The sequence below is a fragment of the Neophocaena asiaeorientalis genome, unplaced genomic scaffold, assembly GCF_003031525.2.
Source record: "Neophocaena asiaeorientalis asiaeorientalis breed wild unplaced genomic scaffold, Neophocaena_asiaeorientalis_V1.1 scaffold150, whole genome shotgun sequence".
Classification (NCBI taxonomy): domain Eukaryota; kingdom Metazoa; phylum Chordata; class Mammalia; order Artiodactyla; family Phocoenidae; genus Neophocaena; species Neophocaena asiaeorientalis.
Genome location: NW_020176571.1, coordinates 18,194,425 through 18,216,933, shown reverse-complemented (window position 1 = coordinate 18,216,933; position 22,509 = coordinate 18,194,425). Strand labels below are relative to the sequence as shown.

Here is a 22,509-nt window from a genome sequence, read left to right as displayed (position 1 = left end):
TCCAGACCCAACTGGATGTAAGGTCTGTGATTGAATAGTGGAAGTATATTATTATCATTAGTATTTTATAGTAGTAGAATGTAAACTCCATGAAATCAGAGATTTTAATCTGTTTTTCTTTTTCACCATAGTTTTTCAAGCACCTGGGAAATGTCCTGTACTTTGTAGGTACTCCATAAATATTTGTCAAAGAATCATCGTCATCAGTGGTTTTCCACCAAGCTATTGTAGAAACATCCTAGTATGCTTGCCTTAATTGAAATATTTTCTTTTAAACTTAGCTTTTACTGATTACATTTCCCTTCATTGATTGTCCTGGGTTAGTGCAGAAGTCTGGAGTTTAGCTTCTTAGATACCCAAGGCTACATCATGAGTTCCAGGTGCTGTTACCTACATTTGCCATCAAGTTAACCCTCATTATCTCCACCTACTTTCAACTCACTAGTCCTTCCTTTCTTCCATGTCCAACTTCCTTGGAGGCTCTGCATCAAAAAGTATGTTCGTTATTATGTAACCAGGATCCACTTACATTGTAACAGCAGGGATTTCTAGAGTATCTAATATTTAATACTGTTTTATTATACTTATTTATATTATACACACTTATTTCTAAAGGTATGTGTTGAGTTAATTATTTTCAAGCTGTGTCACCCAGAGTTTTTGTCATTTAAAATTTTTTCATGCAAGTTATTTATTTTGATGTAGTAAGATATATTTATAAGTATTATATTATTTATTCAATTGACTGTAAAGCATAGTGGTTAAAAGCCTAGTCTGTATTAGGCTGCCTGGATTTGAATTCTTTTATTTGCTGACTGTCTGACTTGAGGCGTGCCTCAGTTTCCTCATCTGTAAAATAGGGGTGATGAAAGGATCTATCTCATAGAATTTTTGTGAGTTTGGATGAGTGAAAATAGAATCGTGCAAAAGTCAACATAAAAAAAATGCATCATGAGAACTAGGGAACTAGAACAAGCTTAGGGAACTAGAATATTTATTAACAATAATTTATCAAATACTTCTGGTAAAGGGCAGGAAGATGGAAATAATTCATGTAGTCAGTTTATGTTTTCTTTTTTGAGCACTTTATTAGATGAAAAGAGACACAATTCAGTCACAAAATTTTCACAGTTTTGATGGCTGGAAGAAAAATTCTTTCTAATCAAGAAAGCAGTCTATAGAATTACCATATGACCCAGCAATCCCACTACTGGGCATAGACCCAGAGAAAACCATAATTCAAAAAGACACATGCACCCCAGTGTTCATTGCAGCACTCTTTACAATAGCCAGGTCATGGAAGCAACCTAAATGCCCATTGACAGACAAAAGGATAAAGAAAATGTGGTACTTATATGCAATGGTAATATTACTCAGCCATAAAAAGGAATGAAATTGGATCATTTGTAGAGACGTGGATGGACCTAGAGACTGTCATACAGAGTGAAGTAAGTCAGAAAGAGAAAAACAAATATATATTAACGCATATATGTGGAATCTAGAAAAATGGTATAGATGAACTGGTTTGCAAGGCAGAAACAGAGACACAGATGTAAGAGAACAAATGTATGGACACCAAGGTGGGGGAAGCGGCAGGGGAGGGTGGTGGGATGAATTGAGAGATTGGGATTGACATATATACACCAATATGTATAAATATATAACTAATAAGAACCTGCTGTATTAAAAAAAAAAGAAATCAATCTATAGATTTAGCAAAACACCCATGGTATTGCATCATTCATCTTTATATAAATGATGTTATTATGGGTAGGCAAGTTACAGTGCTTTTTTTCTGGAAGGTATCAAGTAAATTTGCCGAGTATTAAAATCAGCCACACTTACATAGATTTTTGCAGTAATACAAAATTTACTATTTTTGAAGTTATTTACAATGGTATATTATATAATAATCCTTCTTGACAAGACTTTAAAACTTTTGATTATATAAATGGCTCTGTGTTCAATGGATTGTCCAGTTACAAAAATATTTCACATTTTCAGCTTAAGAAACATCTACCATGCCCTTTCTGGTAATTTCACACATGTTTTATTTTCAGTGACAAATGTTCTAGTGAGTGGCTTATTGCTAGAGTGTCCTGGCTGTCCTAGTAGAGTTAGACAGGCATCTGAGTAGTAAGTTCCAACAGCGACTGCGAGGCAACTTCCATTATTACTCAAAAGAGCATGGATTTTTCACATCCTAAGGAAAGGAACTAGACGCTAACTTGCCCCTACAACGGTTGCATTTGGGGGAGACGTGCGAAATGTTATTTTTGTTTTTGTTTGCAGGAACATTGCTTTAAAGCCTTTTTTCCCCACATATATAACATTGTTCATTACTGGCTCAGTATACTCTTTGCATGATACAAACAAACAAGCCCCCATACACTAGCCATTCACACCAGTCCAGCACCTGCTAGCTAAAAAATTGAAATTATGCACTGGGGAAAGTTTGAACAAAAGAAATGTAAGCAGTATAATCACATTTATTTTCTTAAACAAAATAAGAATAAATGTATAGATTTTGAGGATGCAGCTGTTTGCTATTTACTTGAATTTTTAGTGAAGGGGTTTTTGGTTTGGGGTTTTCTTTTTGTGTTTTTGGTTTTTGTTTTTAGCATATACAAGGTTATATCTACAAATTAAGCTCACTATTCTTTATGTGTTTCCATACCTTTAAGTCACATTGCTTTAAATATTGCTGGTAACTGAGGTAGCAAAAAGTTCAAGTGTATTTAGTGCATATGATGTCTCATATTTGAAATTATTTCCTAATCTTTTTTATGTGTGCATTGGCAATTTTATCATGAACAAAACCTAACTGCAGTTCTTGGTTTGTTTCAGTAAAGATACATCAGAGTTCTTACTTTTCTGATCTCCTAAGGAATAATGAAGTAACCCAAAAACCTAACTGTTGACATTATTGCCACTAAACCTAGGATCTGAGGAAGATGATGGATTGGGTGGTAAACAACGGCATCGGTGATTTGCCATGCTTTGGGTTATTACTTAGAGAAAAAAATCTTGAATCCTGAATGAAAGTGAAATAGAGCCCAAGATCCATTGTGTAAAAGGAATGTTTTAATAAACTAGTTACTATTATAAGAAGAAACTAAAGCTAAAACACAAGTAGACTTTTCTAATAACGAATAGCTTCTTTTTTTTTATTGGAGTATAGTTGCTTTACAATATTGTGTTAGTTTATACTGTACAGCAAAGTGAATCAGCTATACATATACATATATCCCCTCTTTTTTGGATTTCCTTCTCATTTAGGTCTCTAATTAGATCACTGAGTAGAGTTCCCTGTGCTATACAGTAGGTTCTCATTAGTTACCTATTTTATACATAGCATCAATAGTGTATATATGTCAATCCCAATCTCCCAATTCATCCCACCCCCTCCCTTCCCCCTTGGTATCCATACATTTGTTCTCTACGTCTGTGTCACTATTTCTGCTTGGTAAATAAGATCATCTATACCAATTTTTTCAGATTCCACATACATGCATTAACACATGATATTTATTTTTCTCTTTCTGACTTACTTCACTCTGTATGACAGTCTCTAGGTCCACCCATGTCTCTACACAAATGACCCAATTTTGTTCCTTTTTATGGCTGAGTAATATTCCATTGTATATATGTACCACATCTTCTTTATCCATTCCTCTGTTGATGGACATTTAGGTTGCTTTCATGTCCTAGCTGTTGTAAACAGTGCTGCAAGGAACATTGGGGTGCATGTCTCTTTTTGAATTATGGTTGTCTCTGGGTATATGCCCAGGAGTGGGATTGTGGATAATATAGTAGTTTTATTTTTAGTTTTTTAAGGAATCTCCATACTGTTCTCCATAGTGGTTGTATCAATTTACATCCCACCAACAATAAATGCTGGGAGAGGATGTGGAGAAAAGGGGACCCTCCTGTGAATAGCTTCTTAAATAATCACTTCCATTGACTTATACTGAGCATCCGTGATGTGCTAGGCATTAAGCTGGGTATTGTAGATACCGATATGAGTGAGCTGTACCTTACCCTTAAAAGCAGCTTAGCCATGGAGACAGACATGAATAATTTCAACCTAATGGGATAGTCCCACAGAGTACAGACAGCAGAAGGAAACATTGTTTTTTGAATACAGCATGTGTACTCTTACCATAGGTTTTTAGCATCTTCTCTTCCATTTTCTTGGAACACTTTTCCCCGAGATAACTGAGATGTTTATTGTCTCACTTCTTCCAGGTCTTTATTTATGTCACTGCATCACTGATTCCATATTTAAACTTGTAACCTCCATGCCAGCATTCCTTTTCCTCTGCCCTTGCTTTAATTTTAGATTATTTAAATAAAATATAGCATGAAGATGTAAATCAAAGTCAAAGTGCCCCTCTTGCTATAAAAATATTTTAAATCGTAATAGAATTTTATCTTTTAAAGATAATTTAAATGTAACCCATTTTTATGCTGACAAAATATACGGGAATTAATTTTATCACAATGTTTCTGTATTCATTATGTAAACCAGTATTTTTATTTCAGAAAGTTTATTATATCTTTGTTTTATAATTTGTTAAGAAGAATCAAAGAATTTAACTGCTAGACTTATTGTCTTGGCTACCTATGTGATAATGTGTAAATCTCCAAATTACTTGTTTTTCTATCAGTTTTTGCTCATAAATTAAAATTGGAACGACAACACCCGACCTGCTTATCTCCAAGAGGCTGGATAAAGTAGAAATGAACTAACGCATGTACAAGTGCTTTATACAAATGCAAACATTATTTTAATATAAGACAGGAGTATTTCAAAGCACATTCGGTTTTGCTTCTGGCAGAAGTGAAGTGATACATTTTTTAAGGTCGTCTTTATTTTTTGCTTTGGTTATTTTTTTTAAGTTGAGATATAGTTCACATACCATACAGTTCACCTTTTTTAAAGTGTACAATTCAGTGGGTTTTAGTATACTCACAGTGTTTTGTAACCATCATTACTACCTAATTCCAGAACATTTGCATCACTCTAAAAAGAAACCCTGTACCCATTAGCAGTCACTACTAATTCAAGCTTCTCCACAAAGTGGTAATTTTTGAGGCATAATATTTAAAGAACTTATGTCGAACTGAGATTTGTATTGCATGTGAAAAAAAGATCACTAATAATCTATTATAGGCTCTTGAGCCAAAATCATAAATCAATAAATAGTGAATTTTATTGTTTTCTAATCATGGGCTCCTGAGAAATATAATTGAAAAAAAATTATATTTCACGTTGACTATTATATTTTATGTTGTCTTTCATTTGTGTGTAAATGACAATTGACATAGCAATTCATGACATAAAATAAGATTGTATTGGTATTTGCAAAGCTTGATTCTGTCCATGTGAACAGAGAACCATGCATACTCATAGGAACCAGCCTGTTTTATTGTCAAAAACCATGCTAAGTAATACAAATAGTCACACACATTTGAGGAAACAGTTGCATTATAAAGAAAGACTTTTGTTTTATCAAGTAACAGCTACAAGCTGTGTAAAATATGACCTTTAAGAAACAGATGATAACCTAATCCTAAATAATGCATCATTTGAGATATTTTAATCATCGCCTTTTTAAAATTCTTTTATTCAGCTCAAAATTGTCCTTGGCAAATAAAATAGCCCTGTTTTTATCATAGTCTTTCACAATAGCTTTCTTAATTACCACTGTATTTTTGCCACCCTTAAGTTTCTTGATTACCAACTTTCAAAACAGAGATACTTTTTCTTGAAGTCAGCAAATATACTTTGTTTAAGCATGTATTATATTTACAGTAAGTGTCATCACTTTGGTTTGCATGAGTTTAATATACATTAAAATGGTGCTTTATAAGGACATAATGCTTAAGTTTTGAAAATAAAGGCTACTATTAGACAAGAGGAATATTTAAGTCAAACCTGCATAGTATTAAGAATGAAATTCCATCACCTTCAAGTGACAGAGGTCTTAATTCTACATCATTTGAAAGTGGTTGTATCACAGTAAAAATGCCAGCACTAAACACGTCATACAAAAGTAAAAATGTAAGAGTGAAATGAGCCATTGAAAGGAAGAGTCAGTGACCACGTAATATTTCAGTTTCTATTATATCCAGTAGCAATCTGGTTAAAAAGAAATGACAGTCGCCCTGAAGGAAATAAAGTGGAGGTATTATTGTAGTAGTAGTTTGCAAAGAAAATTGCACTGTGTCTTGACTGGATTATTTCTCTATCCTTGCAAACTATCCCCACCTCTCTGTGGTGCTGCTTCTTGCGTTCTTTATACAAATTGAGTTTGTATCATCTAAACTCATAGGGCCCAGGGGCCTTTTGGTGACAGGGAGGAGGAGGAAAAGGGGAATTAGAAAAAGAAAATGTGACAGGCAGTTTTGAAAAGAAAAGCAATTTTCCTTGTGGGTCTGTTTCTAAATAAGAGTTCTTCAATGCAATATTTTGCTTCTGCAGAAGTCAGTCAGAATCAAGCTCATGCTTGTGCTGTTTTGTGGGGCTTGGCACTGACAGGTTTTATTTAGGAGGGGTGGGGATATAGGGGGATCGGATGTGGGGAAGTCAGTATTTTGGCTGTATCAGCCCTAGAGGCAGAGTTAGCACTTGCATTGGGACAAAAGTATTTGTAGTCATCAGATAACTTTGCAGTCAGCTTCAATAGCATCACTCTTTTTTTCTCTACTTTTTTTTTTTTTTTTTGGCAGCCAAGCTCTTAGTAGAACCATCTGTCTTTCTATTAGTATTTTTGAGGCCTGTTTTGAAGCCACTTTGCTTGGCAAAGTCATTTTCATCCTTGGAAACGATTTTTAAAAAAAGTTCTGTGGCTTTTTGCCGAAGAAGACTACTATGTAAAAAAATCCACATGGCTGTTCATTTTTGTTCTAAAAGAATATGACTACTTTGTCTTTGTCTTGAATCAAATGAAATTAGAGGTGATACAACTTCAGTGTGACTGTTGGCAAGTGAGAGGCAGGGATTGCAATTTGAGCAGTGTTTTTATGTTTCTGTATCACTCAATGAGATTGTCTTTAGTCTTCCAAGTAGATTAATTGGAAGATAAATTGGCTCCTTTATTCTAAATTTTAGTGTAGGGTTTTTTTTTTTTTTCATTTTCTAAATACCATTGCATTGGGTAGGATAAGCTTACGAATCGACTTTCTATTATGTGAGATGAGAAAACACAGACTATTAGTGGTCATTGACGATCCCATGCCTCTTCTTGCTAATGGTGGAAAGTCAGCTTTGTTATCCTGGTTACTCCAGTTTGGGTAATTATATCCTGCCTACCTAAACCCCTCTTGTAATCTCATTTGGAATATTATATTTTCCATTTTCTCAAAAACTGCTGTATAGTGTCTCTGTGTGCTTCTAAACAGCTGCTATGCTTCCCACCAAAGGTGGCTGAATTTCAGTTGGAGGTGGATTGATCCCTAAATACCATGTGTGCTTGAATACTATGGTACTCATCGGACTAAATTCTTGAGGAACATTTGAAAAGTTTCAGATTTTACATTTTATTTGTAATCGTGCTGACTTAAATCATATAGCTGCCTTTCATTTTAAGATTTGTGTATGTAGTTTAAACAGGTCTTCTACCATAACTTCCTGTTTTTTGAGCTGTCACACAAACTGCTCCTTGGTATCACGGAGTAGTCCCTCTACTTTTCTGATTCCTGTATTTTTCCCAGTCAAGTAATGCCTTCCAGACCTCTCTTCCTGGGGTAAAGTCTAAAGCCCATTGTCGTTCAAAAGCAACTTTGATTTCCTCATAACCTATCCTTGCTGAAGCCCCCCTAATTCCCTGACTTTCCCCAATCTGTGACCAGAAACTCAGAAAAATCACAGAAAAGGGAAGACTGACAGCATCATAATTCATGTGGTCTCTTCTCAGGCCTTAGACTTTTCCATCACCCCTTTTAATCGTCTGTGGTTACTTTCTTTTTCATTTCTCACAGTAACCATCCAAAACTTACGTACCTTTGCTGAACTCCCTTACTCAACCCCAGCATCTCTCATTTTCAGCATATGATTTTACCGTCAACATTGGGAAAATTTCTTCCATCGGAACTGATTTTCCTTACCTTCTCATTTCCTTACCGGTAGAACATGATCGGCTTATAGCCACTTGTATAGCTTCATTCGTCAGGTCCCAGAGAATGAGATGTCATTCCCAGTCGAAGCGAATCCCCACACCTCCGCCTTGCCTTTCAGCCTCCTCTGCAATTTTGGTCCACCAGTTAATTGCTCTTTCCTACATTTCAAATTCTCAATTTCCATTTGCTCCTTCCAGCCAGTAAATGTGCTGCTACCTAAAACTCTGCTACTTAAATAAAAATCTGTGCATCCCTACGCAGCTGCCATCAAATGTCTCTCCTAATGCCTCACCCAGCCTTCTCTGAAGAATCTTCTACATTTGCCATCCCCTTTTTCTTGCCTGTCATTCAGTGCTCAACCTTTCGGAATATGCTCAACCTTTCAGAATATCCATTCTAGTGGATCTGTTGTTGTTAGATTCATCACCATCTTCTAATAAACTATTCCAGAAGATATTATTTTTGTCTCTAAAATACTCTGTCTGCTACACTTTTCACTATTAGGCACTACCTCAACCTTGATATTCCATTGGTTTTTGTGATACTGTACTCAAGATTTTCTTTATTCTTATCTTACCTGTCTGCTCTTAAGACTCCTCTTCCTCTGCCCTTTGTTGAATTATTGTTGCGACCCAGATGATTGTAAGCCATCGTCTCTTTATCCTTCAAACCCTCTTCAGATTATCTAGTTCACTCTCATCAGCAAGTGATCCCCCAAACCATAGCCTCTAAAAATCTCTTCACTAGCTTCAGACTGCAGTATCAGTCTGCTAGTAAGGTATCTCCAATGGAACATTATTTAGGTACCTCGAACACATGTGTTCAGAACCATATTCATATCCTTCCATGAAATCTGTCACTACCCCTGTATGTTTTGTTGTTGTTGTTTCATACCAGTATAAATAGTTATATAAACTAGACACCTGAAAGTTATCATGACTCTGTCCTCTTCTCCTTTTCTTACATATGTAGTTTCTCTTTTTTTAGGTACAGAGATTTCTCATATACCCACACATTTATAGCCTCCCCCAACATCAACATGTACCTAGTCTCCACGCTTTGCCTCTCAAATCTTTTCTCCCTGTGCCCACCAGAGTATACCACCTAACCTACTTAAACGGTCCCCAGAGCCTACAGGGGGAATCTCAAGTGTCTTACAGTGAAACACAGACTGATTCAGGCAGACTTTCTAACACTGGTTCTCACTTACATTTTTTGCTGTTCTACACTGCTTGGTGGTTTCCCCCTCACATGGTATTTTTTTCTTGTCCCTGATAATTTGCTCATTTTTTCTCCCATCTGCTTGGAATTCTTTTTTCACACTCCCACCTCTTTGCCTGGCTAACTCCTACTTATCCATTCAGACCCTACACCTGCTGGACCTATCTCTATGAGGCCTGCCTTGACTTCTTCTGGCTGTGTTAGGAGTCTCTCGCTTGTGCTTCCATAGTATCCCATACAAGTGTCTATTGTTGAACTAATAGCAGTGTATTCTAATTATCTATCCATTTGCCCGACCAAACTTAGAGCTTCTGGAGAGCAGGCATTGTATGTGAATTCATCTTTGTATTCCTGGGTACCAAAAAAGTATACATTCTAGTTAGTAAAAATGTTGATTGAATGAATAATAAACAGACCCATGGGACTGGAAGCTAAATTAATAATCTTAAATATCTGCTTGATATATTAAATAGTTTCAGGGAACCACTGAAGGGTTTTGAGTAGAATATTTACATAAAATATAAAATATTTAACTATGAATAATTGATAAGTGTTTACTTGTTCTTTTACAAGTGTGATAATGTGATTGTGTTGGATTCATGAAATTTTAGAGGGCAAGATTACATGCACTATCTATGTGGTAGAATTATAAAAAGTGTTAAAACATAATATTCTATCTTAAAGTTTAAAAAGTATAGGAAGTAGCACCTTAAATTTGTTGTGAGTTATTCAAACTTGTGAATAACATGCCCCCATTAAAAAGACCAAAATTTTGTGACAAAAGTATCTTGTTGAAACTTAATTACAAATGTCACACATTTTAAACCTTAATTAGGAGCTTTAAGGGAATTCATCCATTAAGTTAAAGAAAATAAGTGAAGTTAGCAGTGAATAGGATTTGGAAATGGTCAAAACTGGCAAATATGAGAATGAAATACTAACATTATAACAAATTTGTTTTAGAATTTATCCAGGAAACATTATACTGTTTCGATGTGATACGTCCTTTTCTCCCAAAGGTGGGCTAATTTTCAGCATCAAGGAACTAAAAATTACTTAAGATACAGCAGTAATACAGTTGGTGCTCATTATTTGTGCTAGTTATGTCCTATAAAGTTGACATGAACACTGAATTATCAAATACTGGACGATTTTGCTCCTGGAGGAAACACAAAGTTAGGTTCCTGAGAGCCTTTGGTCACACTATTTTCATCAACTGATCGATACATAGCCTTGTTTTATGTGTGTTTCTGTTTAAAGACACCTTATTAATATTTATTATTGATTCTATGTGCATTTTAAACAGCAAAAATCAGCAAAATTTCTTGCTACTTTGCACAGGTCTGTGAGTGACCACAAAAGCTCTAGTACAAGTAAATTTGGGAAGGATACAAGTAAATCTTATTGAGTAGGCAAATTGGCAAATACAGAATCTGCAGATAATGAGGATCAACTGTTTTGAAATGTGTTTTTAGTTGCATAGATGAATTAACCACACATTTTATATATATTTTACTGTTTACTTTATTCTGAATATTACTACAATGCTCTGTAATTTTTCCTATGCTATTCTAAAATAAACACATCATTGGGACTGTGAAATTAGGCTTATTTTTCATTTTAGTTCTTCCTCTCCCTTGAATTCCTCGTCCTCCCCACCCCCAATTTTTCCCAAGTGTTGGAAAAGAGTACTAGATTGTTAGGAGATGTAGTTTCAGTGTTAACTTTGCTCTTACCTAAATGTGGGATCTTGAACAATTTATACGGCCAAGCTAAGTCTCATTTCTTTATCAGCACAATGATTGTGTTATGCCAGATAATCTCTAGGCTCTCTCAGCCTTAAAAGTGTAATTCTACATTTGTGGATCTTGGAAAATTCAGACACTAAAACAAGTTACAGTACTAAAGCAGGGGCTTCCCTGGTGGCGCAGTGGTTGAGAATCCGCCTGCCAGTGCGGGGGACATGGGTTCAAGCCCTGGTCCGTGAAGATCCCACATGCTGCAGAGTAACTAAGCCCATGTGCCACAGCTACTGAGCCTGTGCTGTAGAGCCTGCGTGCCACAACTACTGAGCCCATGTGCCACAACTACTGAAGCCCATGCGTCTAGAGCCTGTGCTCCGCAACAAGAGAAGCCACTGCAATAACAAGCCCATGCACTGCAACGAAGAGTCGTCCCTGCTCAACGCAACTAAAGAAAACCTACGTGCAGCAACAAAGACCTAATTCAGCCAAAACTAAATTAAAAAAAATTTTTTTTTAATAACTAAAGCAAAATGTTTTTTAATAATCATAATAAAATACACAGATTTTTTAAGCCCCAGAATTTATTGCAATTTATTCTTAAAATACTAAATTTTTTACCTGAAAAATTATTATAAATTATTAGAGTATGAATGAATTACCTGGGTAAAAGCTGTCACACACAAGTAGATAGACTTATGTACATGCAACAACCAGTTAAACAATATAACAAGAACACATTACCTTTACGACAGCAAGAAAAGTATTTTTTAAAAACCTTACAAATAAAATTACCAAGAAAACTACAATAAGTATATCAAACAAAAGAAGATTTGAATAAAAGATATAACCTGTTATTGGCCATCAAGCCATTAGGTTAATGAATTCAAAGAGAAATTCCATGTCCTAAAATTATCGTGGAAAAATAAATGTAAATAAAGCCGGGAAATGTTTGAAAAAAGAAAATAGTAATGATAGAGTACTGTAAAAGCAAAGCTTTTATAATTAAAACATCATGTTATTAGAACATGATAGGCAGGCATATCTGTCCATTACGGAAGTATGTAATAAATTTCCAGTATTTCTGTATTACTTTTCTATTTCTTCATGCATGCATAATTCTAAGAATCATGGATTTATCATGATGTATATGACCTTTTATCTATACATTAAGAATAGGAGCACAAAGCAGCTGGTATTTCATGCTGCCATTTTTCTTCAGTGAAATTGAATTCCTTCCCGGTCGTTAAAGAACTTCGTTTTCCACAGGCCTTTTGTGGACATTTGGAGGTGGGGCACGAAGAAGTAATTACAGACAGGACTATATAATACATTGTTCTTCTTTATTTATGAATTATCAATTCATATAATAATTTCAGCTGCTGCTGTAAGCTCTAGAGTTACAATAATAAATAAGTTACAGCCTCTTTCCTAAATAAGTTCATAGGTCATAAGGGAGGCTCAACTTGTACAAGTAACTATTATTCAACACAGTAAGTATTGTGTTAGCTTTATGAGGTTAAAGAAGTAACAGTTCTTTCTGCCTGAAAATTGGCACCATAAGAAAGAAGTGCTTCACAGGCCAAGACATTATGTGGGTCTCAGAAGCCTTTGAAAAATAAGTAGAATTTCGCCAAGAAGAAAAGAAAAAGAGAAATTACTAAAAACAGAGGAGAAGATACTTTTGAGCCTGTTCAAGCGTGGAAAAACACCTAGTATGCAAGGAACCCTTCATGACCCATTGAGGCAGAAGTACAGAATATCTGAAGGAGGGCAAGATGAACTAGGAACAAACTGTGAAGAATCCTGAATACCATGTGAAGGGATTGGGTCATTATTCTCTAAGTAAAAGCAACCATCAAAAGCTTTTCAGAAGAGGAGCAGGTGAAATACAGATACAAGACTCATTTAGAAGGAACTCTATGAGGAATATAGTTTAATGCCCTGTAATAGGCAGAGTCTCCCTTCAACTACTTATATACCTGAAAGTCCTTTGTAACTCAAGGCAAAATATGAAGAAGACAAAAAGATTTGTTGACAGTGACTTCAGCATTCTTTAAGACAGCTCTTCTCAAACCTGGATGCACATTGGAATCATCAGGGGAACGTTAAAGAATGCTGATGGCTGGGTCCCACCCCTGTTGATTCAGATTTAATTCACCCCTGTTGTCTAGGAAACAGTCTGGGCATTGGGAGTTTTTCAGAGCTTGCCAGGTGATTCTAAAATATAGCTTCAAGTTTAAGAACTACTGCACTAAAATAAGAAGCTATTGTTTCTGCAATTGTAGAAGATATTTTTCCCAAATTTTAAGGTCTCTGAAGTCTGGATGACTCTTACAACCCTTGTATGTGTTTCATTTGAAATTCCTTTCTTCTTCCCTCTAAAGTGCTCTTATTAAATTCATAACCATCTTACACATTGTATAACCAATGGTGTCTTAGAAAGGAGGAGATGTACTATATAAAATATAATAACTTATGATGAAATGTAAAGGATACATAGTAGCTAGTGATGATCCTTAACCAGCGTGGCTAGTTTGTTGTTTCTTGGTTTGCTTGTTATTCTGGTCAGCGTCCTCTTCTTACACAGAACTAGCGCCCATCCTGTTTTGCCTTCAAACATCTCCTCTTGTTTCAGGCCACTTTTTCCTACATACTTGGTCGATATGCACTTTCTAATTTTTGAGACTTCAGTCAATTGTTTTCCATTGGTGTCTACATAAAGTTTATCTTTTCTCCAGTATGTTCAGAAAATGTGGGCTGTAGTGATATAAGCTTTTTAACCTTCAGTTCTAACCTTAAAACATTCTCTTTTTGTTTTCCTGGTTGTGTTGTTCACTTTTGGTTTCACTCTGGTGGCAGTGATAGGTTTAAAATCCTTTTGGTTAAAAGAAATACTTTGCAATTTGGAGTCATTTCTGAAAACAGATTCCTCATCCTTACAGTGCTTGTTTCTCTGTTTGCCTGGCTGGCTGGCTGGCTGTCTCTCTGTCTCTCTTTCTCTCCCCTCACCCTTCCTCCTTCTCTCTCTCTCTCATCCCCTCCTCTGCCCCCTCAACACGCGCGCACACGCACACGCACACACACACACACACACACACACACACACACACACCAAAATCTCAGAAATACCTCAGAGGTTTACTATGAAAGATGAAACGGTGGAGAAAGTGAAGGTGGACCTTTAAAGTGAGAAATTATGAGAATTATCAGAATCGTGTGTCTAAGAATGTGAATGCCAGTGAGAGAAAGGGAAAACAAGTCCGGAGATATCTCAGAGTTGCCGTTAAGGTTAGCGACTGAATTTTTTGTTTGTTTGTTTGTTTGTACATGTGTTTGTTTTACTTTTAACCATTATCCCCACTGTAATGTAAGCTCCATGGGCATAAGATCTTGTTTGTTTTGTTTACTATTATGTCTGTACTACCTAGCTCGTTTTCTTATACACAGTATGTGTTTATGAAATATTTATTTGTTTATTTTCCAAATAACTGACTTAATGTGAGGAAGAAATAGTAAAGGAGAATAAAGTGTCAGATGTGATCTTTAGCATGATCCTAAATTCTCATTCGTATGTTCTCTGACAAACACTAACCAATAACCATGTCCACCAGAGAAATCTTGCTTAAATATTTGGAAAAAAATCCTAGGTATTTTAGTAAATGACAACCTCTGCATTAGTAACAATGTGACAAGGCTGCAGAAATGACTGCATTAGTTTATATTTCTAGAAATTACTGTTCAATTAAAAGAAAATAGTGATTCCATTGTATTAGATTATTTATTTACTGATATGAACCCTACATCCTGAGAGTGACACCAGAAAATTAAGGTGTATTCTAAAGATGGCAACCAAAAGAGAGGCCGTGTGGTTTGACGAGTGGTTCAATTGCCTCAAAAAGGGTAGATGAATTCAAAAGATCCAAGGGACTAGATCATAGACGTAGTTTTGACTCCCCCATTCCATGGCCACAGGCAAGTCAGTTTTCTTTCGGCCTCAGTTACCTCTTCTGTAAAGGATGGGGAAAGTCTTTATTACTCTCTAAGCTTTCTTTCAGCTCTTTTATTCAAGAACTTAAAAAAAAACACCTTAGTATTATGCATGAACATGAGAATTATCTTCAAGTAATGAAGAGCTGTTCATATATAAAATGGTACCAGTTTAATTTTGTTTTAGAAGGTAGAATTAGTCCTAACAGGTGGGATTTACAGAAGGAGATTTTAGTTCAACCTAAGGGATACTTTTCTAATCATTATATTAATGCAGTAAGAAAAGACTTGTAGTGTGAAGCATGGATGCTTCATCACTGTAAAGGATATCATCATGTAGGGAAATTATTCACCAGGTTAGAAAGTGAACTCGATAACACCTTCCAGTTAAAATATTCAGTATTCTGATTCTCCTGTCTAAAGTAGTCCTAAGACATAGCCTCACATCCAGGGTTCTAGCAGGCTTGTATGCCAGTATATTGAATTGAATAATTTTTTTCTTATATCATAAGGGTGGGAGGATGGGAAGCATGGAGTATCAAAACTTCTTCTCTTTGATTCACTCTAATACGTTCAGCAGGTTCAAGGTCAACTGCCGCCATTAATGATTCCTGTATTCCCTCCCGATCAACGGACACTGGCTGCAGCTGCCCAGCAAGGATTCCTCCTTCCTCCAGGCTTCAGCTATAAGGCTGGATGTAGTAAGTACCACTGATTTTTCACTTGGGTGTGCGTGGAGGGCATGGCTTTAGGCAATTTAATATTCCTGCCACACCAAGAAATGAGATCACCCATATAGCATTTTTATTTTAAAGAGGAAACACACAGAAAGTGTAGAAAAGGATTTATGTTGTATTCAAGAGCTTAGATTACTTCTATGCTTCTGAAGCCGATATTTGCTTTTTATAATTTTGTTTCATAACTTTCATTTCCAGTGTATTCTTAAATTATGAATATAATTTTCGGGGTCAATTTATTTTTATGTAGGTAAGACAGGAATATGCATTTTAATAGCTTTCCATTGCCCTTTAAGATAAACCCAAGTCTCCTAATGTGAATCAGTTGGCCTTCCATTATCCGTCTCCTCCCTACATTTACAGCCTAATTTCTCATTAGGCTTCTTTTAGTTCTTAGACCGAACCATACTGTTTCTTGACTTTGGACTTGAATTGTTTGTGTTCACTCTCCTTGGTTTTCTGAACCTCTTCCAGCTCAGACAGGGAAAGCTGGCCTAATCTAGTTAGATCCCTTTCTCCAGGTTCCTTTGGATCCTGTGTATTTCCTTTCACTTTAATTGTAAACTCTATGAGGGCCAGTGCTCATTCTGTCTCACGTATTGTTATAGCTACACTTTTAGTACAATTTCAACTATTTGTTGAATGAATGAATAAATGATTGAGCATTCATTACAAACAACACAAGGGCATTTTTACACTAAGTGATGGGTTATATTGAGATAACTGTTTATGTTGCTTATCAACTTCACTTGCCTGTGATTTTATGACTTTTTTAAGGAAAATCAAAATTTTACACTGTGAGTTTTGGAAACAATCTAATAATTGAAATATTTTCATTGATCAAAGTAGAATACCATTGAAAACAATTAGCAAAGTATTATCCTTTTAGATATTTATATAGAATATTATTTTGTAAATACCAGTAGACTTTGGTTCATTTATATGTTCATAAATTGTCACATTAGCATCTTGCTATGCTTCAACACTTATTGCATTTGAGAAATTCTTCTGAACATTACTAGGAATCAAATCTGCTTCCTGTTAAATGATGTTTTGAATTTTCATATTTAACATTTACTCCTAGTTTATAAACTTTCTTTATACAGCAATGAAGAAATGGGATGTAATATTTTAAAGCCATATGAGTGAGTAGATTGCAGCCATGGAGTCTAGGTAAAAGTGAACTGAACTGAGGAGTATAAAAATTCATACTTGTAAGCACTTTGCTCTTTGCAGTTTTAAACATGGCTTTTGCACATCTTTCTCTTGACTTAGGTTTCCTGTGTTTTAAGATGGTGTTCTCACTCTGGATCCTTAATGTATTTATTTAATATTATTTGTTGCATAACAATCTCTGTAGATTGATTCATCCAGAAACACCAACTTCTTTGTACAACTAAGGACTATATTTATATCCTAAATATTTAAATTCTAAAAATAATTTAAATTTTAAGAAGAGAATTTTAAATTCTATTGCTACATTGATTTCTGAGTTTTTAACTGTAAAAGATTTTTTTGTTTCCCTTTACCTGAGGAATTACTATTCACATTAAATGTATGTTGCCAATATGTTTTTCATAGCCTTGGTTACTAAAATGAAAAAAAAATGACACTTTTAAAAATCATCAGTTGCGTCAGACTGCACCTGCAATGTGTACATATAGACTAGTTCTGGTTTTGAAAAAGAAGTTTTTTAAGCAACTGTAGACATAAGTCCCATTAGCGAATATTGTGCTGAAGAGAAAACCACACCGAGTATGAACAATAGCATAACTGGGGGCCTGGAACAGGTCAAGAACACCTCTGCCTCACTCCCATTTGACAGAGCTGGCATAGCACATTTGTTCAGTGTTAACGTAACGTGGCGTGGAGAAATGTTTCCCTTCCTAAAGTTGTTAATATTAGCCATTTGATATTCATACCTTCAGCGCTTAAAGTTATAAGTGATACCACTTCTTTTGTATCCTGGAAGTAAAATAGAATAAAGCCTGTACAGCTGCTGGAAAGCTTGAAATAAGCATCATGCCAAAGTCTAAAATGAAGAAAAAGCCAGTAGTAAAAGAAAGTGCCACCCTTGTTGACACGCTCACACCGTCAGTTTGAATGAGGAGCTGGGTGGAAGCGGTAAATACTCCAGGGTACTTATGTCCTCCATAATCATGTTGCAGGAAAGGAATCGAGGTAGGGAAAGAAATCTTGCCATCTTCTCTCTTCAGTGGGACTTCTTATTTTATTCCCCCCATAATTGTCAATCATAGGTCACTGCTCTGGCTGTCATTTGTTTTAATTTGAGTAATATCACGGAGTTCTCAATGAAAGAGACACTGACTAATCCATCTTGATTTGAGTTTCAAGTAAATATGAAAGGTATACTGTTTTTTGGTATCAAATGCTTTTCATCAATCCATTCAAGAAAGTATTGATGATAAATTTTTCTGTTTAGACTATGTGTTTTGATAAATAAAATTAAAATCTTTGAAACTACACATGAAAGTTAAAATGTTATCAATGGGGAAAAAATAAAAACACCAGTTGGGTAACCTAACCATCATCATGCTTCTTTTCCAAAAAAGAAACTTCTAGTTGGAAATAAAGGTATTTTCCCTTTAAGAAATAGGATGGTAGAAACACGGTGTGGAATGGACACCTACAGAATGTAGTTGCTGGAATTTCTCTTAACTGCTAGAAAGCGTGTCATTAAACAATATAAGAATAAATTAATAGCACAGCCAGAGACTTCAGAGCAAACTGGCTAGATAGAAAGGAAGCTTTAGAGAATGTTGTAGTCCACTCTTATCTATGAATATGTAGGTCACTTTACAAACATTGATATATTATCAGAATTTCAGTTCTGTTTTGGTGTTTGCTGTTAGTGAAATCAAGCATGAAACCACACTTCTTCATGAATCTATATCTAGTTATTGCCTTTCTTACTTCTTTTTTAAAGTCTAAAAATACTTCCAGACTTCTAAGGAGGTAAATATAATGGTGTATTATTAAATGGAGTGCTTTAAATATGTATAATAACTTGAAAAAAGTTACGTAAAAACACTGGTTCAACATTCAGGGAAAATCAATAATGAAGTAATCTGTATTTTTAACTTACCAGTTCTGTGAAAATTGTCAATTCAGTTGCTACATGTTAAACACACCCCAGATTTTATATTGCAGTAATTAAAAATCCCAATTTTAAATTATGTTTATGGGTACTAGCTCATTTTAATCAGAAGACAATCATTGAAGTCCTTGAAATAAATTTGAAAAACTAAATAACTAAAAACCTGGGAGTTCCCTGGTGGTCTAGTGGTTAGGATTTGGTACTTTCACTGCTGTGGCCCGGGATCAATCCCTGGTTAGGGAACTGAGATCCCGCAAGCCACATGGCTAGGCCAAAATTAAAAATAAATAAATAAATGCTAGTTCCAATTCTGAATTATAAACTGAATGTATGTACAAATGAGTTGGTTCAAGTATACTCCGGATGGTTGAAGAGTCCAAGGACACAGTCCATTTGCTTCTGCTGGAAAGTCTGAGTGGAGTCCTAAGCTCTTAACCAAAGACTTGAACCTGTGAACTGCAAAGCTTGTATCAGGTAGATTTTTTTTTTTTAATTTTTATTTATTTATTTAGGCTGCATTGGGTCTTCGTTGCTGTGCGTGAGTTTCCTCTAGTTGGGGTGAGCAGGGGCTACTCTTCGTTGTGGTGCGTGGGCTTCTCATTCTCTTGTTGCCAAGCACGGGCTCTAGAGCACAGACTCAGTAGTTGTAGTGCATGGGCTTAGTTGCTCCGCGGCATGTGAGATCTTCCCGGACCAGGGATTGAACCCGTGTCCCCTGCATTGGCAGGTGGATTCTTAACCACTGTGCCACCAGGGAAGTCCCAGGTGGATATTTTTGAAATAAAATGTACACATCTTTGACACCTGCAGAACAGTTTTATGTTGGCAGGAAGAGTTTTCTGCTGACTCATCATAGAAAAAAATCTACCAAAATTCAAAATGAATTTGTATGCTGGTTTTAGCCCAACATTTTATTTATTTAAAAAAATTTTTTTTTGAATTTTATTTTATTTATTTATTTTTATACAGCAGGTTCTTTTTTTATAGATTTATTTATTTAATGTATTTATTTATTCATTTTTGGCTGTGTTGGATCTTCATTGCTGCATGCGGGCTTTCTCTAGTTGCAGTGAGCGGGGGGGGAGGAGCTACTCTTCATTGTGGTGTGCGATGGCTTCTCTTGTTGCGAAGCACGGGCTCTAGGTGTGTGGGCTTCAGTAGTTGTGGTTCACAGGCACTAGAGCGCAGGCTCAGTGGTTGTGACACACAGGCTTAGTTGCTCCGCGGCATGTGGGATCTTCCCAGACCAGGGATCGAACCCGTGTCCCCTGCATTGGCAGGCGGATTCTTAACCACTGGGCCACCAGGGAAGCCCCTAGCCCAACATTTTAGACTTGAGAGGGACCTTTGAGATAAGGTGATTGAAGGTCATGAGTTTCGTCAATACCAATTTCTCTGACCCCAACTTTCAGTTCTCTTTCCACAACACTCAGCTTCCTTACACCCCAGCCCCCCACTCAGGTTAAGTGCTGTTCCTTCAGAGCACATATTTTATAGGCAGAAAGGAAAGGAATAGGTGCTTCTCTTTTTACTAATGACTATAGTCCTCTGCCTCTCTCCTCTTTGTTTGGGTGTAAAATTTCTAGCCACGTAATTCTAATAGATGCTTCAGAAATTTTTGACAGGAAGACATTTTATGTGGAAATTTTAAAAAACTACAGGAAGTCAAAATCCAATAAAATAACCCATTTTCTGTATATAGTAGGAAACAGTTGTAAAAGAGTTGGCTTGATAGTTTGGCCCAAAGTGTCAAATTGAATGTGTCACATAGCTACAGATACAGTATCTTTCCCTAGAGATGGGCTATAGTTCCCAAACTAATGGACTGTAGTTCCCAAACTGTGCTAAGGTACCAGGGTGCTGAAGCTAATTCACAGGGGCACACAGGATATTTTAAAATTTCAAGGAAAATACAGAGACATCTCTCAGACACTACATAAATTACCTGAGTTGTTTGAAACATATTACTTAATAAAATGGAGCAGTTGGACCTTTCTTTAGTCTTAGGAGTGTCAGGAAAGAATTATTGAGCCACTGATGGTGCCTGAATCCAAGACATTTAGGAACTTGTGGCTTCGTATATTATATATTCATTTTTTAAATGTTATAACCTTTTTACTTGGAAGTTATGGTTGTTGATCTATCATGTTACAACCACAGAACAGAATATTTTAACAAAATTTATCTTGCACTTACAGGGATATGTATAATATTCAGATAAGCAATTGATTTGCCTCATTTTGCTACTTTAATTGTCCTTGTGCAAGTTGTTGAGATTCAGTTTCCTGACCTACAAAATGGATTAATAACACTCATTTTACTGAATTGTTACAGAGATTAAATAGGATTTTATATGAAGCAGTACCTACCATTGTGTCTGTCTTATTAAGTTACTTATAAATGATGGATACTGAGTATAATACCAGCAAAACATACATCCTGTGTCTCCCCTCACCAAAAAAAAAAAAAAAAAGATTATATTAGAACTACACCCAGCAATTAATTACATTTCATGTCCTATACAGCAGCGGTCTCCAACCTTTTTGGCACCAGGGACCGGTTTCACGGAAGACAATTTTTCCACGGACCAACCGGTGGGCGAGGGGCGGGGTTCAGGTGGTAAGACCAGCGATGGTTCAGACTGAAATGCGAGCGATGGAGAGCGGCAGGTGAAGCTTTGCTCGCTCACCTCCTGCTGTGCGGCCTGGTTCCGCGGACTGGGGGTTGGGGACTCATGCTATATAGGATCAAATTCATTCTGCCACACCTAAATGAGACTTCCTCTGACTAGGAAAATACAGTTGTTTAGAGAAAAGTATTTTAGTGCTGATGGAAACATTTGTCTCTTAACTATTTTAATTATAATCACCAAGTTTTTAACTTTTTTATTATCATTTTACACTTGTCTATTAGAGCTCATGTTGGAAAAGATCGTGTGATTCTTCTGAAAATGTATTTAGCCATTGTTTTGGCTATATGAAGCTAGAAATACATTCACGTACTCATTCTGCATTTTAACACATTGATTAATTTTTCAGAAATGTGCTAAATAAAATAGCCATATAAAGTTACTGATTGAAATATTTAATTGCCTTCTGAGATTAGCTTAAATAAATAGAAGTCGATGAGCCAAGCTGAATAAACTTAAAATATGCTGTACTTACTCTTCATCAGTCTTCTGAACAGTATTTCCGCTTCCAATAAAAAAGGAAACTCTCAGTTAATTAGTTCCTCATATACCACGATAAAATTAATGTTTAGGAGTTAAATAACATAAACTTCCTCAGGCACATTTGCTGATGTGTTCCTGTTTTTAGTTAATGTCACATGTTTCATTGTTTAATGGGGGTATCATGTGGGTTTCATTATATCTCTCTGGTGCAGAGGGTCCATGTGTCTGGCATTTTTAGGAGACTGCATGCTAATTTCTGATTTAACTATGTCAGCTGTGTCAGCTGACATACAGGTCAGTCAGTGCTGAAACAATCACCAAATCACAAGCTAAAAACCATTGACATGGTATGCTTTTATTGAACTGACAAAATAGGAAACATGTGTTGTCAGGATCACATACTGT

At 35.9% G+C, this 22,509-nt stretch overlaps 1 protein-coding gene across 2 annotated transcripts in view; it reads left to right on the top strand.

Annotated features, from left to right (window-relative positions):
- Positions 1–22,509, top strand: part of SOX5 (SRY-box transcription factor 5) — a 389,772-nt gene that overhangs the window by 244,631 nt on the left and 122,632 nt on the right. For both annotated transcript variants that reach the window (XM_024733444.1, XM_024733445.1), the window contains exon 7: positions 15,658–15,778. In XM_024733444.1, coding sequence (XP_024589212.1) covers positions 15,658–15,778 — 121 coding nt within the window. The remainder of the gene's footprint in view (positions 1–15,657; positions 15,779–22,509) is intronic.